This window comes from Nyctereutes procyonoides, unplaced genomic scaffold, assembly GCF_905146905.1.
Source record: "Nyctereutes procyonoides isolate TBG_1078 unplaced genomic scaffold, NYPRO_anot_genome, whole genome shotgun sequence".
Lineage (NCBI taxonomy): Eukaryota > Metazoa > Chordata > Mammalia > Carnivora > Canidae > Nyctereutes > Nyctereutes procyonoides.
Genome location: NW_026575051.1, coordinates 65322403 through 65343287, shown reverse-complemented (window position 1 = coordinate 65343287; position 20885 = coordinate 65322403). Strand labels below are relative to the sequence as shown.

The following is a 20885-nucleotide window of genomic DNA, read 5'->3' as shown; positions in this document are numbered from 1 at the left end:
TCCCCTTATAGCTATTTTATTTCTACTGTACTTCTTTAATCCCTCCCCACCTTCCAGTGTCATACTGTAAATATGTCTTGAGGAGGAGATCTTTTTTAGATCTTTGTAGTCTTTATCTGCCTGAAACTGCATATATAGAAGTTTAGAATACATTTACTGAATAGTTTCGTAACGTATAATACTCTGCTGATTTCCACATTGTAGTTTTACAGTGCCTTTATATCTCACTTCCAGTTATTCTTATAAGGGTTAGTTCCAAATCACTATCCTTGGAGGTAAAATGTTACTGCCCTTAATTACCTTGGCTAAACCAAAATGACTTGGTGATTGTACAGATTCCTTAGCTCACCTGCCCTGTTTCATAGTTAGTAGGTATAGGATAGTAGTTCTGGGGCAGTGATTCTCAACCCTGGCTGCACCTTAGGATTACCTAAAAATACTGATGTTCGGGTTCCACTTCAGACTAATTTGAATGAATTTCTGTAGGTGGTGCCAGTTGGGGTGTGTGGGAATGGGTGGGTGTTTAAAACTCTTGAGACAGTTCTTACCATGAGGAAGTTGGGAAGATATAGAAAATAGTTTTGCATTTTTAAAATAGTTCAAAAAAGCCATAGACTATTAATAAGCAGTTTTCTTTCTGAAGCCTATATGGGATTATGTAAACGTTCATGAACAAATTTTTCTTTACAGTAGACTTATTACTGCAGTTTCCTTAGAGGTTGCTCATTGAAAATCTTGCATGAGCTAACTAACAAATGAGTCTTGCTGCCAATTCACAAACGAAGACTATGGTTAAAGTAGGAAAAGTATATGGAATTACTTGATTTGTGCATTAACGCAGTCTAGATAGTTTCTTCTCTACTGTTTTGGGTATTATGCCATAAAGGATACTTCTTTCATGTTGTACACCTGAAACTAATATCATGTTGTATGTCAACTATACTTCAATTAAAAAAAAAAAAGATACGTCTTTTAAAATAATGGGAAATTGTATCACTGGAAGGCCATGTCCTTATTTTTTTTTTTTAAGAAAGAAACTAAACCAAATACCTTGGCTTAATGACAATCTACATTTCAAAGGTTCTCTGGACTAAAAGCTTATTCTTCACTTAAATGACTTCTCCCCAGCCATATTTAGAGTTCATCTAGGTTATAAACCATATCTCCAGTTATTCATGCTGTTCCAGATTGGGTAAAACAAGTATCAAAAGTACTAACGGGGGAGGTAATAGCTTAAGCACTTCTCAGCTTATCCTTTATCTCTAGATGTAGATATTTGGAAAAATGCAGCCGCTTAATGAGAACCAGAGTGAGGCATCCATTTACATCTCTTAGGATTGGTTAAATACAGTATGGTCTATTGAGTATACTTTTGATGTTGTTGCCAGTCCCTTTTTTCAAATGTACACGTGACACTATCTGAAGAAATACTAGAAACACCTAGTAAACATTTTTCTAGTATCTATTGTTAAGCTATATTCAGGTGATCACATTTTGAGGCTTGGTTTTCTATTTGGCTACCAGTGATAATCAGGTTACATATAGGTTAGCTGTGAGCTGCTGACTTTAATAGGTCAGCCTGTGTAAGTGTGTAAGACCCAGCTTTTTGGAGACCAGTATGACGGTTTCCTCTGCTTAAATGTGAAGGGAGCCCTTATTTTTGAGCTCTATACCATGGTTTCAAAAATCTATGCTATAGTATATAATGTCTATTTGGATTCCTGATGATTTTACTCTATGTCATTAGTAATATCTTCTGGGAAATGGCTGGTTTCAAATGGTAGGGTTTTAAAAATGTTTATATTTGTGTATATTTGACAAAATGTTATATTAGTTTCAGGTATACAGCATAATGATTCAACATGTCTATAGGTTATGCTATGCTCACCACTAAATAGAATACAAATACTTCATAACATTTCATCCCTTTAAAGTTTTGTTTCTGATATATTATTATAACAAATAAAAAAAACAACTAAGTAATAATGAATAGTTTTCTTCAAGTTTTTAGTCTTATTCTTTTCGAATTTTCTGAATGCTCCAGGTATCTTGTGTAATTAATGTGCTCTGCAAAATATATTCTCCTCTTGCAAATGCAAAGGCAAAATACACAGAAGCTTGAGAATTGCTCTGAATTTCTCCTGAGGCAAGTACAAATAAATATCCATGGCTTCATTTTAGCCAAGTAGACTATAAATCCTCTTCTGAATCTATTTACTGAATCAAATTGAAAACGTAAGGTACTTAACCTATATACATATATACATATATATGTATATGTTGGCACTATATTTAGCAGGGAATAAGGCTTTTTTCTGTGATAAGCTAGACTCCTTCTCATGGTTAGTCAGGCAAATAACTTCACCTAAAAATGTGAATTTCTCCAAGAAGCAGAATTCATTCTGTGCTCTGCAAGTTCTGTAAATTTTAAATTTAGGTGGATAAATTCCAAATGGCACTAAACTTTATTATGAAAACAAATGTAAGAGTAAGGAAAAAAAACTATTTTAAAGAGGAAAAAAGGTAACTTTACATTGGAGAAATGTGGCTGACTTAACCTTAATTGGGTGATCAGTAATAGGACAGACTGACATCATGTCCTTTCTGATATGATGCATTGAAAATGCTTCAACGTTCTTGCCATTAGGAATAATCCTGCCAGAAATGCAGGATATGGTCAGGAGGAAACAAACTCAAAAGTATAATGTATCTCAAATATCTGGCCTTCACTGTTTAAATTGTCAGTGTCTTGAATGGCAAAACATCAGGAAGACTATTCTAAATTGAAGGAGATTAAAGACACGGCAAAGCGGAGAGCTTGATTCTTAATTGAATTCCATTTTTTTTTAATTTTAAAGGGACAACTGGTAAAATATGAATATGGACTGCATATCAATGTTAATGTCCTTTATTTGGTCCTTGTTCTGTGGCTATATAAGAGAATGTTCTTAGGACATGCACATTGAAGTGCTTAGTTGTAAAGGTTTATGATGTCTGCAGTTCGTTCTCAAATGGTTCAGCAAAAATAACCTTGTGTAGAATATTGAGAAAGCAAATGTAACAATAACAACAATTGATTAATGGCAAAGGAGAGTATGCTAATATTAGAACTTTTTGCTGAGTTTAAAAAGATAAAAAAGGGGTAATGTAAGAAAAACAACTTAGATTTATTGTGCAGTTGTTGGGTGCTAGGTTCAATTCTAGCATGTTTGTGTATATTACCTCATTTCATCATTATAAAAACTATATGAAATCTAAGAACATGGTCCTCCAGAGCTACACATTTAGTTTATTTCAAAATATCCCTTCTATGATTTTCCAAGCAGTAGAAAAGAAATTATCTGGGCTAGTTCAACTTTAACCATCTATTTTGATATATTTTCACACTATTATCTGCAGTTTGTAGATGAGCAAATTGAAAAATAGATTAACTGACCCACCGTTATATAGGTAAGTGGTGATGCTGGAATTTGAACCCAGACAGAGACTGAGCTCTTAACCACTATCAAGATAACAGACTATTTTAAAGTGTGTACTTTTGTACTGAATGAATCTCTGTGAGATTTGACAGAGTGAGAAAGAGTAGGGTTACTGACTTTAATTTTCTTTGACTGTAGAAGGAATAGTATGACTTGTCCAATGTTTTGTAAAACAAGATACTAAAAATAATCTTAAATTTGATTAAAATCTCATTTCTTTATTTGAAGCATTGAATGCTTTTCATTTGTATTTTCTGTTTTTCTATTCTCTATTTCCATTGATTTTTATTATTTTCCTTTCTTCTACTTGTTTTGTGTTTAGTTTATTCTTCTAGTTTCCTAAGAAGTTTATTCATTTGAGATATTTCATCTCTTTTAATACGGACATTTACAGCTATAAATTTCCATCTAAGCACTGGTTTAGCTGCTTGTTGGATGATCGTTTGAACCAGTCAGACGTGTTATAGTAACAATGCCTAAACTTTTGTATTAATCATCCAGGAAACTTTTTTTTTTAAGATTTTATTTATTTATTTATTTATGAGCGGCACAGATAGAGATGCAGAGACACAGGCAGAAGGAGAAGCAGGCTCCCTGTAGGGAGCCCAATGTGGGACTCAATCCCGGGTCTCCAGGATCACGCCGTGGGCTAAAGGCAGGTGCTAAACCACTGAGCCACCCAGGCGTCCGGTGAAACCTTTTTTAAAGGGCTCATTGCCAGGGCACCTGGGTGGCTCAGTCAGTTGAGCCTCGGACTCTGATTTCTGCTCAGGTCATGATCTTGTGGTAGCAGATACCAGACCTGCAGCTTGCTTCACTGCACTGAGTGCGGAGTCTGCTTGTCCTTCTCCCTCCCCTCTACACCCCCTTGTGCTCACTCTCTTTCTCTCTCTAGAATAAAATCTTTTAAGGGCCTCTTCCACTAGAAACTGATTTAGTTGCTCTGAGGTAGGCCTCAAGACTGTGTTTTCAAAGACTACTCAGATTGCTGCCATCTGAAAACTTACCAAGCTATACCCTCAATATCATTTGCTCACTTTTCTATACTTGTGTTGTACCATTTAAGAAATTGTTTCAAGGTACCTAGGTAATCCTGAAGCATAACTGGGTTGAAGAACCAGTGTGATATCTTTGATTTTGTAATAGAAGTAGGATATAGAGTAGAGATTTGGGTTTTTTTTTCCCCCTCTGGCTTTTTTATATTGTATCCCATATTTATTTGTCTTTAAGATTTATTTTTGGGAGAATGGTAGAGAGGTGCAGAGGAAAAGGGAGAGTCTTAAGACTCTGTGGTGAACACAGACCCTCACTAGAGATTTGATCTTATGACCCTGAGATCACAATCTGAGCCAAAACCAAGAGTCTGATATTCAACTGACAGAGACACCCAAGCATCCCCCCAAATTGTTATTAAGTAGTAGTGACATATTAACTAGTATTTGGGTTATGATAATTAAAAAGGCATATTTTAGAATGGTATATAAAATTGGGTTGTTTTTTTTAAGATACTATTTGAGACAGCATGAGCAGAGGGAGAGGGAGAAGCAGGCTCTCCACTGAGCAGGGAGCCCTACGTGGAACTCAGTCCCAGGACCCTGGGATCATGACCTGAGCTGAAGGCAGACCCTTAACGAACTGAGCCAACCAGGTGCCCCAGTGGATAAAATCGTTTTTATAGACTTTATGAATTCCCAGCAACTTGCTTAACTTTTTGAGAGGCAGATAATTACAATATTTGCTTTTTAAATGTTAGTTTGTACCATAGCCCTGACATAGCTTTAAATTATTTTTAATACTGGGTTTCTTATATAGATCCTATGAGAATAGCTGATGTGTTTGTAGGGAGCCTCTATCTTTGCTTTAGATTTATAATGAAACATGAGTTGTACAATTTTCACAGTTCCATGAATGCAGTTGCAAAGACCAACGTTACTCAAATTCCCCTTCAGCATTATTAATAATATATACCTATACACATAGGTGAAGATTATGGCTTTGTTTATGGCTCTTGCCTGATGGTAGACTTTAGTTTTACTTGTCTCTGATCTTACCTGTCTCTGGTTAGTGTTCCTACAAATAAAATATTGTTATTTAATACAAATCATTGAGTTTGACAGTTTTACCTATTAGGTAAAATAGCAGTAGTGAGCAGAAAATAGTGTCTTCTAGTTTATGCTCAATCTGAGCAATTTAGAACAATTTTTTGAAATTAGGGGGAAATATCAATGTCGGAATGAGAGAATACTAAATGTTGCTTTTTAAAAGTTTCCGTCAGGGCAGCCCCAGTGACTCAGCGGTTTTAGTGCCGCCTGCAGCCCCAGGGTGTGATCCTGGAGACCCAGGATTGAGTCCCACGTCGGGCTCCCTGCATGGAGCCTGCTTCTCCCTCTGTGTCTCTGCCTCTCTCTGTCTCTCTCTCTCTGAATAAATAAATAAAAAATCTTTTAAAAAAATAAAAGTTTCAGTCATCTTAATATTTATCATTTATGTTTAATTTCAGAATTCACTTTCTGGGTAAGTCTATAAAGCATGTTTTAATTATTTTTTTAAGATTTTATTTATTTGTTTGACAGAGCATACATAAGCCAAGGGAGCAGCAGAGATCCCAGGACCCCGGGATCATCACCTTGAGCCGAAGGCAGATGCCTAACTGACTGAGCCACCTAGGGGCCTCATCTATAAAGCATTTTAAATGAAATCCAGAGTAAAACCTTTAAGGAATTTTTGCTATAATTTGCTTCAGTAGTCTGACTCTTGTCCATATTCTTCAAGCAGATAAGCCTTAGAAATGGCTAGAAGTGACTTTTTTTAATAAATTTTTATTTATTTATGATAGAGAGAGAGAGAGGCAGAGACACAGGCAGAGGGAGAAGCAGGCTCCATGCACCGGGAGCCCGACGTGGGATTCGATCCTGGGTCTTCAGGATCGCGCCCTGGGCCAAAGGCAGGCGCCAAACCGCTGCGCCACCCAGGGACCCCCCCCCTTTTTTTTTAAGATGTAATTGACATGGGGCACCTGGCTGGCTCAGTAGGGAGACAGAGCAACTCTTGATCTCACGGTTGTGAGTTTGGGTCCATCCTGGGTGTAGAGATTACTTAAATAAGTTTTTAAAAAGATATAATTGACATACTGCATTAGTTTCAGGTGTACAACATAATTATTCCATATGTGCATGCTTTGTGAAATGTTCACAATAAGTCTAGTTAACATCGCTTATCATACACAGTTACAAATTTTTCTTTCTTGTGATGAGAACAGAACCAAATGTTCTGGGCAGCCCCTGTGGCTCAGCGGTTTAGCGCCACCTTCAGCTCAGGTCATGATCCCAGGGTCCCGGGATTGAGTCCCACGTCAGGCTCCCTGCATGGAGCCTACTTCTCCCTCTGCCTGTGTCTCTACCCACCCCCCCACCCCCGTGAATAAATAAAATCTTTAAAAAACAAAACAAATGTTCTCCCCCGCTCCCCAGAACCAAGTGTTCTTAATACCCCTCATGCACAAACATGTAGCTACTCTGTCCGATTCTGTGGCTTCAATTTTTGTGGTAACTTCTCTGTTCTGTTTTTCTGTTTCAAGGTTATTTTCCTGTTCAGAGATGTTTACTCCTGGTGTTCACAGATACACATATCTTAGCAGCATACTCAGGACACAGTTTAATCTTTTCAGTTTTCCCATGATCTGTGCTTGAGATTACTCAGTGTGTAGTTTATACTGTTTTAACCATTTTCAACTATCTTCCAATAACATGGCTTTATGTGTTGAAAGAATACCAGCCAAATCCATTATCTGTTCCTTTATGCTTTTATTATATAAATGGTATCATACTATATATACTGTTCTGAAACTTCTTTTTTTTAAGATTTTATTTTTTTATGCAATCTCTACCCCCAAAGTAGGACTTGAACTCATGGCCCTGAGATCGAGTCCCACGCTTAAAAAAAAAGTCGCATGCTCTGAAACTTATTGTACTTAACACATTTCAGGCAGGCTTTTTTTTTTTTTTAAAGATTTTATTTATTTATTCATAGAGCTAGAGAGAGGCAGAGACACAGGCAGAGAGAGAAACAGGCCCCATGCAGGGAGCCCAACATGGGACTCGATCCTTGGTTTCCGGGATCACTCCCCAGACTGAAGGCTGCGCCAAACCCCTGAGCCACCCAGGCTGCCCTCAGGCAGACTTTCTGATCAGTCTGTGGCTGAATTATATAGTTTGTAAAAGCTGCATAATGTTTCATTTTCTGTTTGTAACAGTTTTATTAGGTTGTTTATTTTACTATTACATGAACAATGCTTAAACTTCTACACACTTTTTTTTATATACATGGGAATATTTGTAGGATTAATTCCTAGTGGAATTGTTGGCTTAAAAGATACATGCATTTATTTATTTAGTTTTAGTTTTAAAGAGTAGAACTTAGTGATTCACTGGTTGCATATAACACCCAGTGCCATCGTTAATGCCCATCACCCTGTAACCCATTCTGCCACCTACCTCCCCTGCAGCAACCCTCAGTTTGTTTCCTAGCGTTAAGACTCTCTTATGGGGGCAGCCCCGGTGGTGCAGTGGTTTAGCACCACCTGCAGCCCAGGGTGTGATCCTGGGGACCCGGGATCAAGTCCCACATCAGGCTCCTTGCATGCAGCCTGCTTCTCCCTCTGCCTGTGTCTCTGCCTCTCTCTCTCTCATGAATAAATAAAAAATCTTAAAAAAAAAAAAAAAGACTCTCTTATGGTTTGCCTCACTCTGGGTTTTCATCTTATTTTTAAGATGCATTTAAAAGAGTGATAGAGGTCACCAAAATGCTCTTCTTACAGGTTGTACCAGTTTTTACTACCATCAACATATTTTCCTTTTTTTTTTAAAAGATATTTATTTATTTATTTATTTATTTATTTATTTATTTATTTATTTATTTGAGAGAGAGGGAGAAGCAGGCTCCCTGCTGAGCAGTGAGCCCAAAGTGGGACTGGATCCCAGGACCCTGAGATTATGACCTGAGCTAAAGGCAGATGCTTAACTGCCTGAGCCACCCCATGGGCCCCAGCATTTTTTTCAAGTGACTGGCTGGCTGGCTGCTGTCCTCTCCTCACCATCACGAGGTATTTAAATGTAATACCTGCCTGTCTGATGAGTGAAAATGGGATCTTACTCTTTTGACTGGCATTTCTTGTGTGAATGATGTTTGAACATTACTTGCCATTAGTTATTCCGTGTTCTGCCGATTTTTAATTTATTTATTTTCATTCATTCATTCATTCATTCATGAGAGACCGAGAGAGAGGCAGAGGGAGAAGCAGAATCCATGAAGGGAGCCCCATGTGGGACTTGATCCCAGGACTCCAGGATCATGCCCATAGCCAAAGGCAAGCGCGAAACCGCTAAGCCACCCAGGCGTCCCTGTTCTTTACATTTTAATAAAATTATCCCTTTGTTCTGTGTTGCAAATATTTGTCTACAATTTGTTCTTGGTCTTTCAACTTTTTGTTTAACTACATAAATTTAAACTTTTTATACCCTTAGCCTTCAACCTCCCCAATACAAGCTTCAAAAGGGCTAGGGCTCCATCTCAGTCCTCATTATATTCCCTAACTTACCTAGCACTGGCCCTTTTAGAGATGTTCCCAAACTGAAAATAGTTGAATCCTGGGACACCCGGGTGGCTCAGCAGTTGAGCATCTGCCTTCAGCTCAGGGCATGATCCCGGGGTCCGGGATTGAGTAGTATATCAGGCTTCTTGCGGGGAGCCTGCTTCTCCCTCTGCCTGTGTCTCTACCTCTCTCTGTCTCTGTCTCTCATGAATAAATAAAATCTTTAATTAAAAAAATAGTTGAATCCTCCTGAACTGGTAGTAAAAAAAAAAAAAAAAGTAATCATTTTTTCTCTAATACTTAGAAAACAAAAATGGAACATGTTATGTGGGTTAAATAAGTTGAAAGTGACAGATCAAGAGTTTGTAATCAATGGTGGCTTAAAGAAAACACCTGCACATGTTTTCATTTTTATTTTGGTCCAGCTGAGTTGAAAGATGGTGGTGTTGACCAGAAGGAAGTTAACAGGCAAACTTGGCCACTCCAAATGTAAAGGGCAGGTAATATTAAGAGTTAAAGGGTGTGACTTTATCAAAACTTTAAAGCAATCCTCATGTAAAGAGAAATCATAGCCAACTGAGCAAACTAAATAAAAGAATTTTCTTTAACTGTGATCCTTTTTTTTTTTTTGCTGTATAATCTACCAAATTATTAGCTAATCACAGAAAGGAATGGACTTTTTCTCCTTCCCCACTCCCCTTCTATTAAAGTGAATCAGATAGAGTCATGATTGTGTCAAAAGTTCAAAAGGGAAAATGGAAGGTAAAATGAGCTGAATTGGCACTCTTCCCTCAACATTGTACCTGTAAGCTTGATATGTTGTTTCAGAGATTAACTTTATGGACTTCCGTACCCAGAAGTATGAAAATTCGAAGGGAACTCTTTTCACAAGCTTGATCTTAACATATTGAATAAAGAGAGCAGCTAATCCCTTTTGTAAAGTAATTTGAGAGGAGGGAATTCAAAATGTAAAATCTCACCTGCAGAAAACACTCAATTCTATAAAAGCCTTTCTATCTTTAGACACTTACAAAGACTTAATATTTTAATGCGGAAGGGTGAACTTGGTTAAAAAGCCAATGGGTGAAATTAGAGAGAAATAATCCAGTGCTTTCTTTCTGGGAATTATCATCCTGCTCCCTAGGGGACCTAATTTTATTCCCTGTGGGGAATGAGAATACCCTTCTGTACAGCAAGCCAGCATCTCTAAATATAAGCTTGACTTTTAGTATAATAAGAGTCTTGTTAGGTGCAATTTTGCTCTTAGTCATTAATACAATGAACAAATGTTGTGGTTACCTGGGAAAGAAAATTCAAGTGCTTTTAAACCTCTTGTGAGATTTGGTTTCATGCTTGAAACCTATCCAGTGTTATGCCCAATAGCATCTGTAGAAGATTCCAAGCTATAAGGTATACAACATGGAGAAGTTAATACACTTTGGAAAAAAATGAGACCTACTACAAAATGGGTTTAAGGCCCTGAATAAAAAAGCTTTTCTTTTGCTGAATGACAATTACTTACCAGTGGCATTAGGTTTAACAAATGATTGAAATTTTCTTAGGAGTGAAGTTTATGTGATGGATGATGTCCCTTCTGGTGACGCTTAACTTTTTTCTTTTCAGCTGTAAAACAGTTTGCTGTTCTGCAAGCACAAAGACCAAATTAAAGAAAAAATATGATCTAAGAGTATATAGTATTAAATAGCATTTTCCATATGGTATGGCATTGTGTTAGATCATTTCTGTCTCCTGTAAACTTTGTCATGTTATGTGCTTTTCGAATTCTATTCTTGATAATAAAATCATGGTGGTATACTGCTTCTGCTAATATCCTGAATCATCAACCATTTTAAATTGGGTTTGGTGGTATATTTTCTCATTTTATAGGGATCAGTAAAAGATAATAGAAATCTTTCTTGTCACTTTAAGTTTAGAAGTTGACATAAATGGTCTTTGCAGTCTTATAAAGAACAGTCTCCATTCCAGTGTAACTTCAGAGTCCTGGGCATTATGTTTTTAATTCTTAAACTTGCCCTCAGCCTATAAAGCTGTGGATCTATGAACCTGACCTAATGTGTAGGACTTCTGATTTCTTACTAGTAGTAACAGTGCAGACATTGCACACTTTCCCTGCTAGTTTCTGGCATCTTTTAGAAGACCATTAAGCATAATCCTTTATTCATCCAATATTCAATAAATATTTATTGAGATATTTTGTACTTAATTTCAAGATTGTTAAGGTCTCTTTTCCCTTAGTTTTTCCCTGTGAGCATTATATGCTTAGGTACTATCTAAACTGGTTAGCAATCAGAGCTAGCTTTATCTCACCCCTGTTCAGTTGGCATTTCTACAGCTCAATGAAATAGAAAAAAAATGGCCTATATTTATGTAACTGACCTCAGGCAGAATGACATCCTAAAGCCTGTTTGCAGATGTGCATTTAGAAGTTGTACTCCAGGACACCTGGGAGGATCAGTGGTTAAGCATCTGTCTTTGGCTCAGGTCATGATCCCGGGCTCCTGGGATCGAGTCCTGCATCAGGCTCCCCATATGGAGCCTACTTCTCCCTCTTTCCATGTCTCTACCTCTCTCTCTCTCTCTCTCTCTCTCTCATGAATAAATAAATAATCTTTTTAAAAAATTAAAAATTTTGGGATCCCTGGGTGGCGCAGTGGTTTGGCGCCTGCCTTTGGCTCAGGGCGCGATCCTGGAGACCCGGGATCGAATCCCACGTCGGGCTCCCAGTGCATGGAGCCTGTGTCTCTGCCTCTCTCTCTCTCTCTCTCTCTCTCACTATCGTAAATAAATAATAAAAAAAAAATTAAAAAAAAAATTAAAAATTTTACTCCAGCGTAAATAATATACCAAGTTTTATTTTGTCAAGAGATGACATTTTATTGTATTTGATATTTTTCTATCTTATTTCTTATTGTAAGGTAACCAGGCTTGCCATATTATCAGTTTGACAGATTCCCCACCTCACCCCCCGCCCCTTTTTTGAAGTCCCTGTCCCATGCTTCAACTTAGAAGTGATTTTTTTTTAAATTTCAGACAAATCTGCCTATTTTCAAGCTGAAGGAATCTACTGTTAGAAGAAGATACAGTGACTTTGAATGGCTGCGAAGTGAATTAGAAAGAGAGAGCAAGGTAAGAATTATCTATTTTAATGGCCCAGTTGAGGCTTTTGCTGACTTACACTTGGATAATGCTTCCTTTTTAGAGCTTTTTTGCTATTACTTCCTTCCTTTCCCTCATGTTCCTATTCACTCTTGCCACCCACACACACTCCTTGCCAAGTTTCTCTTCCTTAATACGTCTCATATATGATTATATTTGCAATTTTTTTCTTTTATTGACTCATAATGCATTTTTGCATCATCACACATGTACATAGAAGTTTCATAAACCAGGACTATAACTCTGTGATATGTGCTGATATTCTTAACCAAAGTATAAAATATTTATCAGTTAAACTAGGAATATAACCCATGTATATAACCAATGTAAAGAAAACTTTAAAACTATACTGAAAGACAAAAGCAAAACTTAATAAATAGACTACATTCTTGGTTTGAAATATTCACTTTCGAAGATTCATTATTTAAATATTTGAGAGCTTATTCTGTGTGTTCTGTGAGTTAGAGCTGTGAACATAGTCCCCACTTTCATGGTCCTTACATTTAGTTGATGAAGTTGGGATGGTGGTGAAGGGAAAACAGAAAAAATAGTAAGCTATATAGTATGTAAGATGGTGATAATGCTGTTAAGAAAAAAAAAACAAAACCAAGGCAACCAGGGAGTGTCAGGACAGTACTCTTTTATAGAGTCGTCAAAGGAAGGCCTCATTTAGAGGTGACATTTTAGCAGTAGATGTGATAAAAGTAAAGCGTTATCTACTAGCTTATTTATAAATTCACGAAATTCTGATAGAAATCTTGGTTTTTTTTTTAATAAACTTGCAGATTTATAGATGAGCTTTACAATCAAAGGAAACACCAAGAGGACTCCTAAATTATATTCAGCATATACTGAGCACCTGCAGACATCAGTTTCTCTTAAGGCTGTAGTAATTAAAACAGTTTAGTATCGCTTTAGGGACAAGCAGTTAGATTAGCAGAATGTAATAGAACTTAGAATGCCGACTTGCATATTTATTGGAAACTTAGTTTATTACAAAAATAACATTGTTAATCAGTAAGGAAAATGTCTTTTTTTTTTTTTTTCCAGTAAATGGGGTCAAAACATTTGGCTGTTTAGGAATAAAAATTTTTAACTCACTGTATAGAAATTATAGATGATTTGAAGATCTAAATGTACAAGTTAGGAAAGTTTTGGGTAACAAATTATTTATGACCACAGGGAAGAAGTGTCCTTTTTTCTCCGCTTTATTGAGATACAGTTGACAGATAACATTGTGCAAGTTTAAGGAATGCAACATTACGATTGGTTATGTGTATATATTATGAAATAATGACCACAATAAACTTAGCTAATATATCCATCACCTCACATACTTTTTTTTTTTTTTTGGTGGTGAGAACATTTAAGATCTATCTTAGCAACATGTAAGTGTACAATACAGTATTGTTAACAGTAGTCACCATCCTCTGCATTAGATCTCCAGAACTTATTTTATAACTGGAAGTTTGTACACTTTGACCAGCATCCTCCATTTCCCCCCATCCCCTAGCCCCTGGCAACAACTAATCTGCTACTATCTGTTGCTGTGAGTTAGATTTTTTTTTTTTTGGATTCCACATAAAAGTGAGATTGTACAGTATTTGTCTTTCTCTGTTTGATTTTTGGGAAGAAGTGTGTTTATAGGTTTTGGGCTTTGCTTAACTAACATAGCACATTGTGCACTGCAGTGTTTAATAAACATTTGGTGAATGTATACATCACTTTTTGAAAAAATAACAGCTTCATTGACGTATTAATTCACATGCCATACAGTTCACCCATTTGAAGTAAAATTCATTGGTTCTTAGTATATTCACAGAGTTGTACAGCCATCTCTACAGTCAGTTTTAGAACATCTTAATCACTCCATAAAAGAAATGCCATACCGATTAGTAGTCACTACCAATTTCTCCCTCAACCCCTCCTCACCCAGCCCTATATAACCACTAATTGACTTTCTCTATGGATTTGTCTGTTCTGGACGTTTCATATAAATAGGAGCATAGAATATGTAGTCTTTTGTTTCTGGCTTCTTTCACTGAAGGTGTTTTCAACATTTCAACATTAATTTGGTTTTTCCCACCTAATTAATTTCTTTTTATTGCCAAGTAATATTCTGTTGTATGAGTATACATTTCATTTGTTTTATTTATCCATCAGTTGGTAGACATTTGGATTGATTCTACTTTTAGACTATTGTGAATAATCCTGCTGTGAACATTTGTGTACAGGTTTTTGTTTGGACATAATGTTTTTACTTCTCTTGAGTATATACCTAGGATATATTTGCTAGGTTCTATGATAACTCTTTAACTTTGAAGAATTCCCAGACCATTTTTACATTCCCACCAACAATGTAGGAGAGTTCCACTCTTTTCTCCACATCCTCGTCAACACTTACTATTATCTGTCTTCTTTTTTTTTTAAGATTTATTTATTTTTATTTGGGAGAGAAAGAGTGCGCACATTGGGGGAGGGGTGAAGGGAGAAGGAGAGAGAATCTCCAGCAGACTCACTGCTGAGGGCTTGAGAGCTCAGAGCCCCACACAGGGCTCAGTCCCACAACCCTGAGATCATGACCTGAGCCGAAATCAAGAGCCACCCAAGTGCCCCTACTATTACAGCTGCCTTAGTATGTAAGGTGCAGTCTCATTGTGGTTTTGATTTTCACCTCCCTGAGGGCTGGTGATGCTGATCATCTTTTCATGTACTTATTGGTCATTTTTTTATCTTCTGTGGAGAAATACTTTTTTTTAGACCCTTTGCCTGTTTAGTTGAGTGTTTTGTCTTTTTATTATTGAGCTGTATCTAGAATATATAAAAAACTCTTACAAGTTCCTTTCAGATAGTAATTTGCAAAAATTTTCCATTCTACAGATTTTCACTTAATTGCTTCCTTTGAAGCATATTAAATATGTGAGGGGCGGGGATTCCTGGGTGGCTCAGCAGTTTAGCGCCTGCCTTTGGCCCAGGGCGGGATCCTGGAGTCCCGGGATCAAGTCCCGCGTTGGGCTCTCGGCATGGAGCCTGCTTCTCCCTCCTCCTGTGTCTCTGCCATTCTCTCTCTCTCTCTCTCTCTCCCCTCTCTTCTCTCTATGTCTATCATAAATAAATAAATAAATCTTAAAAAATATATATGTGAGGGGCTTAACCTATGTGAACATTGTACTTTTATTACAGTATTGCTAAGAACAATTAGTCAAGTTATTTTTGTTTATAAATTAGTATTTTTAACCAAAATCTGTTAAACGAGGCTAGAAAGTAGGTGGTAATTATTATGTTTACTGGTCATTATGGTGAAATCTTTTAGCTTTTATTTAAGTATGTTTTTCTATATTATGCTGACCCAAGTATCTTCCTGTCTACTTCTGACTCCACACATATACACATATCTTTGGATTAATGACTGTTAGAATGGTAAGAACTCGAACTAGATCTTTTCAGACTGCTTAAGCAAAAATAATTTGATGTTGAAAAGGATCTTTGGAATCTTTGCTAAACAGACCACTCATGATTTTTGTAGATTATTAATCCTGTTACCTACAACCTCACCATTTAAGTGGCTGTTTTGAATATTATGTTAGGAAGAATATATCTCTGCAGATAATACATAGTAATCTTAATTTCATACTAAATTATGCCCTGAATTAATGGTAGTTACTTGTTGAGTGCATTGGTTCTAGTTTCTTTTTTTAATAATAGCTTTATAGCTACAGATGTTTTCCCCTGCCCATCAGATAGCCATTTCACTGGGGCTCAGTTACTGGCCATGATCTCCACTTTTCAATTGTAATATCCCTGCAGGTTTTAATTGTCAACTTCAAATGCTAATATAGGAAGAGAGATTCAAGAATGCTATGGAGATAAATCTTTAGATGTCTTAATCGTTGGTCATCTGAGGAGAAGAGTAGATCTAGGAAGAAATGAGGAAGTTTCTGTTGGGCATTTGGTTTTGTGGGGGGTTTTTGCTTATTACTTGCTATTCTAAATGAAGTTGTTTTGATCTTTCCCTTTTTTACCCTGCTGGATCATTGTTTTAGAATAGAAACTGTATCAGGGGTTTAAAGTTTAACCTCTTTTAGAAAATGTATAATTTTATTACTGGTGTTTACTATTTATATTTCTTCTTGCCTGTTTATACCTTTTCTGTTTTGTGTAAGATATGGATCCAGCTAAGTGGTTAGTCTTTTACCAGATATTCGAACTTCTGTTGTGTGCCCAGCCTTCCTTAAAAAAGCCATAGGAAGCCTGAGACAGGGTCTTTATTTGAAGGCATCTATAAGATTAATTGGTGGTTTTCCACCAGGGCCAGTTGTGTCCCCCAGGAGACATTTGACAATGTCTGGAGATAGTTTTTATTATCACAAGAAAGGGGTGTTAACTGAGTGCTCCCAGGTCTAGTGGGTAGAGGCCTTGGATATGCTATTAAACATTCTATAGTGCACTAGAAAGCTCTCCCCACCCCACCCCCAAAGAATTAATCTGGCTTAAAATGTTAATAGTGCCATGGTTGAGAAACCAACCTAACTTGTGAAACAAATAGCTAGCTATGTGCTATTTAACTCCAATATTTGAGCTCCAGATAATTCATAGAAGAGAGAGATCAGTTTAAGTTAACCCAGGAGGACAACTTTATCTTCCCTTTTTAGGGTTTGAAAGGGAAAATTAGAATATTCCTATGTAGGAAGAAAATGACAGATCCTTGGGGGGAGAGAGGGGAGTGGATTTGGGAGAAAGTTGACATGTTTCTTAGCCTAGAAAATGGAAGAGTGGTAACAGAATTGTTGATTATTTTATCCTCACTTCAAACACAAGTAGGAATCTATGCAGATGGTGTGAAGTAAAGGAAATAGACCACAGAATTCTTACCTGCCCATGCTGGAAAGAATTGGTTAATATTTAATATCTTCATGTAATTGAAGGTTGATTTTGTTTTTTTGTGGTTTTTTGAAGGTTGATTTTTATCTCTGCAGTTTCTATTCTAAAAAAGCATTGTCTCCCCTAAGTGGTGTCCAGACTGTCTAGAGGCATCGCAGCCTTTATTGCAGCATTGCTCGAATGTTCTCTTTGTACACCTGTGCCTCGACAAGTTGAGGAAAAAATGATAAGCTATGGGCCATGCTCTTGAGGAGCCGTGGTCTGATGGGCTGTTCTGCATTTTGGTTCTCTTGCCTCCAAACACTGAATCTTTTTTCAGTATGTTTGTTACTGATTTTCTTTTATATTTAATTTGGTTTAACAGTGGAATGGCTATCCTAGTGAACATATACTTTGTCTTCACGCTCTGTGTGCTCTATAAATTTTCACAACCTAGTCAGCATCTTCAAGAACTTTCTTTCCTGTGTTTTTTTTAGGTTGTAGTTCCCCCTCTCCCTGGAAAAGCATTTTTACGTCAGCTTCCTTTTAGAGGAGATGATGGAATATTTGATGACAATTTTATTGAAGAAAGGAAGCAAGGGCTGGAGCAGTTTATAAACAAGTAAGTGCTTTCTGTACCTCGCGAGGTGTAAGTGGGAATAGTGATCCAAGACGACTTCGGGTGAATACTAGTAATTTAGGTATTAAGCTAAACGGTAACAGTGCTTTTCTTTTTGGCCATTTCCTAACTAACTTTTTTGTATCATTTAATAAAGTAAAAGTATATAACAAGTTGAATATCATGTGATAAATATTAACACACTTGAGTATCTTTGCATTGACCTAAGTTCTGTATTTGTTTTTCTTGGTTAATATATGCAAATTATATTTAAAATTGCAGCATTTTTAAAAATACAGTTTTACTTATGATTCTTTCTCATTTAAGGTATGTTCTAGCATGAACAATAAAACTTACAGTACACTTGCAATCATTTTGTTTGATTGCAGATGAAAGTATTATCAGCATGTCTTGTGTGAAGGTTTTCACAGCAAAATCTTTTTTCACAATGTAAGAAAACCTTTTTTTTTTACTTTAGAAACTCTTAAACCAAAATTTCTAGCTTTTAATTTTATTCTTGAAATATAGCCATTTTTATTATTATTATTTATTATTATTATTTATAGCCATTTTTTAAAACCAAAGTAATAGAATTATGCCAGGAAAGAGGTCACTATAATTATGCATTGGCCTTAAATTTGACCAAATAGGGGACGCCTGGGTGACTCAGCGTTTGAGCATCTGCCTTTGGCCCAGGGTGTGATCCTGGAGACTTGGGATCAAGTCCCACGTCGGGCTCCCTGCAATGGAGCCTGCTTCTCCCTCTGCCTCTCTCTCTCTCTCTCTCTCTCATGAATAAATAAAAAAATCTTTAAAAAAAATCTTTCTGACTTTTGACCAAATAAAGTCAAATGCTGGAGAATATGGTTGTGTGAACTTACGTATTGACCAACACTTAAATTTTAATCTAGTAATAAGCAATGAAGAACTGTGAATGGTTAAACAAGGAAAGTTGTACAAGCCTTTAACTTTTTGTTACCTGCTATAGCACATGACCTTCATTGTCTATGAACATGCTTTCCTTTTGGAGAAGGCAGTGCTGGCTGAGGTGTTTTTAATTCAGAAATAGAAATCTCATTACCCATTTTCATCTTACGGTTAGTCTGCAGTGGAAACCTTTAAAGCAAGCCAAAAGAAGAAATAAAAACTGGAAACATGTGTCTCTTAGTTTTTTGAGGTTTTATTGAACTTCAGTGTATTTCTAATTCTGATCCTGTATCTTTTCCTTCTTTAAATGGGTTCTTAGAATTAATGACGTTTCACTTTTAACATTAATTTAGGTTTCTTGTGCCTATACCAGTTAATATATAAAGACATTAACTGGGTATGTATTCCAGAAGCAGTGCAAAGCTAGTGATTGTTGTCTAAATGACCCTTGTGAACCAAAGGAAGGGAAATCTACCATTAGTTGATAGAGCATAGCCTTAGGAGTGGTCCAGAATAACACTTAACTATTACTAAATTGTACATGCCTTAGAATATATGTTTTGACCCTCAGCCCCAATTTTGAAAAATACTAGACTAAGTTTGTGTTTTTTATTCCTAGGGTCGCTGGTCATCCTCTGGCACAGAATGAACGTTGTCTTCACATGTTTTTACAGGACGAAATTATAGATAAAAGCTATACACCATCTAAAATAAGACATGCCTGAAATTTGGTGAGAAGGGCGCCAAAAAAAAAAAAAAAAAAAAAACTTTCCATGACTATTAATGATTCATATGCACCAGTGAAGAAGTTCTAACTAACTTTTAGCATGCTGCACAGAAACTGGTATAACACGCCTTCAGTATACTAACATTCATATGCTCAGTTTTGTTTTGTTTTGTTTTGTTTTGGCAGTTGACAAGAAGTTAATTTGCTTTAGTGAAAATCCCTCATCCACCCTTTCTCTATGAATAGCTCTTCCTTGCTGTTTTAATGTGGTACACACTATAGCCTCGCAGACCTGTTACTCCAGTATAATCTGCAGTGTCCTAACTAAAGTTACTGACTTAGTCTTATCTGCAGTTTTTGTGTCCTGTTTGCTTCTTGAATCTGATTAACTAGAATATTTCTCTTGCTCCTTTTTAATATGTGATGTCACTTGACCTAATTTATGTGTAGAAGCACTACACCATTGGTTTCCAGTACCCTATGTGTAAGATACACACGTGTGCAGAAAATATCTCCCTTCAGGCTTGTAATACCCTTCACGTGGAAGATCAATGAGGGAAATCTTTATATTCTGTATAAAAACAAATCAAATTTATATACTAAAATCATTTGTCTAAAAATTTAAGTTGTTTTCAGATAAAAATAAAAAAGCATTTCTGATATGCACTGATTGTGTTGCCTCCGGCTTCTTTTTTCCCCCTTTATGGCTGTCCTACTTTTTAACTCTCTGTTGAGAGGGATTATTTACTAATTATATACTTCTCATTCCTGTAACTCCATTCTTCTTAAACAGTGGTGATATCAAATATGCTACCACCCTTTGAATTGGGGTATTTTCTTTTATACAACAAAAAAAGTGACGTACTAAAAAAAAGCATTCCTTAAAGCTTACTGAGTTGTTATGAAGCACTTTGTGTATTTGAAAAATGCTTTATAATCTCAAGTCATTCTTCTTAAGAAGCCTTTTTAAGATAAGTCAATACCGTGCCTCCTATTTTTCAGAGGAATTTTTTTCCTAGTTCATCTGAGTGACTTTTTTAAGCAAACTTAGCAAGGGTATAATAACCCTTTTCTTGGTCAGCAGATCCATGCTTTCTCTTTAATTTGGCTTGGGATACTTTATCCTCTTTAACCAAGGGAAAAGGGCACAGTGTCCTAGCCTGACTGATAGAGATGATAAGAAACCAGAAAACGCATGACTTCTTGCTGCCTAACTTGTGTTGTAGCCAGACCTTTGCAGCCAGAATGTGTTCTCTAATTAGAATCTGTACAACATCTGGTGGTTTGGGGGGACCCGTTGTGACCTAGGGTTAAACCGCCAAGTAAAGAAAGCATGTCCTCCCACTTCAGTGGTGTCCCCTATCTTCTGTGGAGACAGATCATCCATTTGAGAGGAACCCAGCCTAGGTCTGGGCCAAACTTAGGATGTCCACCAAGCAGATTGGAACATTACTAGGAATTAGAGCCACCCTGTAAGGCCTTTTGTTACTTAAATATTTCACAGTT

General features: G+C 36.6%; 1 protein-coding gene across 1 annotated transcript in view; it reads left to right on the top strand.

Annotated features, from left to right (window-relative positions):
* The window catches only part of SNX3 (sorting nexin 3), a 40335-nt gene extending 20290 nt beyond the window's left edge, over window positions 1-20045 (top strand). Inside the window, exons 2-4 of the mRNA XM_055330799.1 lie at window positions 12121-12216; window positions 17604-17728; window positions 19272-20045. Coding sequence (XP_055186774.1) covers window positions 12121-12216; window positions 17604-17728; window positions 19272-19377 — 327 coding nt within the window. The 3' untranslated portion in view covers window positions 19378-20045. The remainder of the gene's footprint in view (window positions 1-12120; window positions 12217-17603; window positions 17729-19271) is intronic.
* The last annotated feature ends 840 nt before the right edge of the window (window positions 20046-20885 follow it).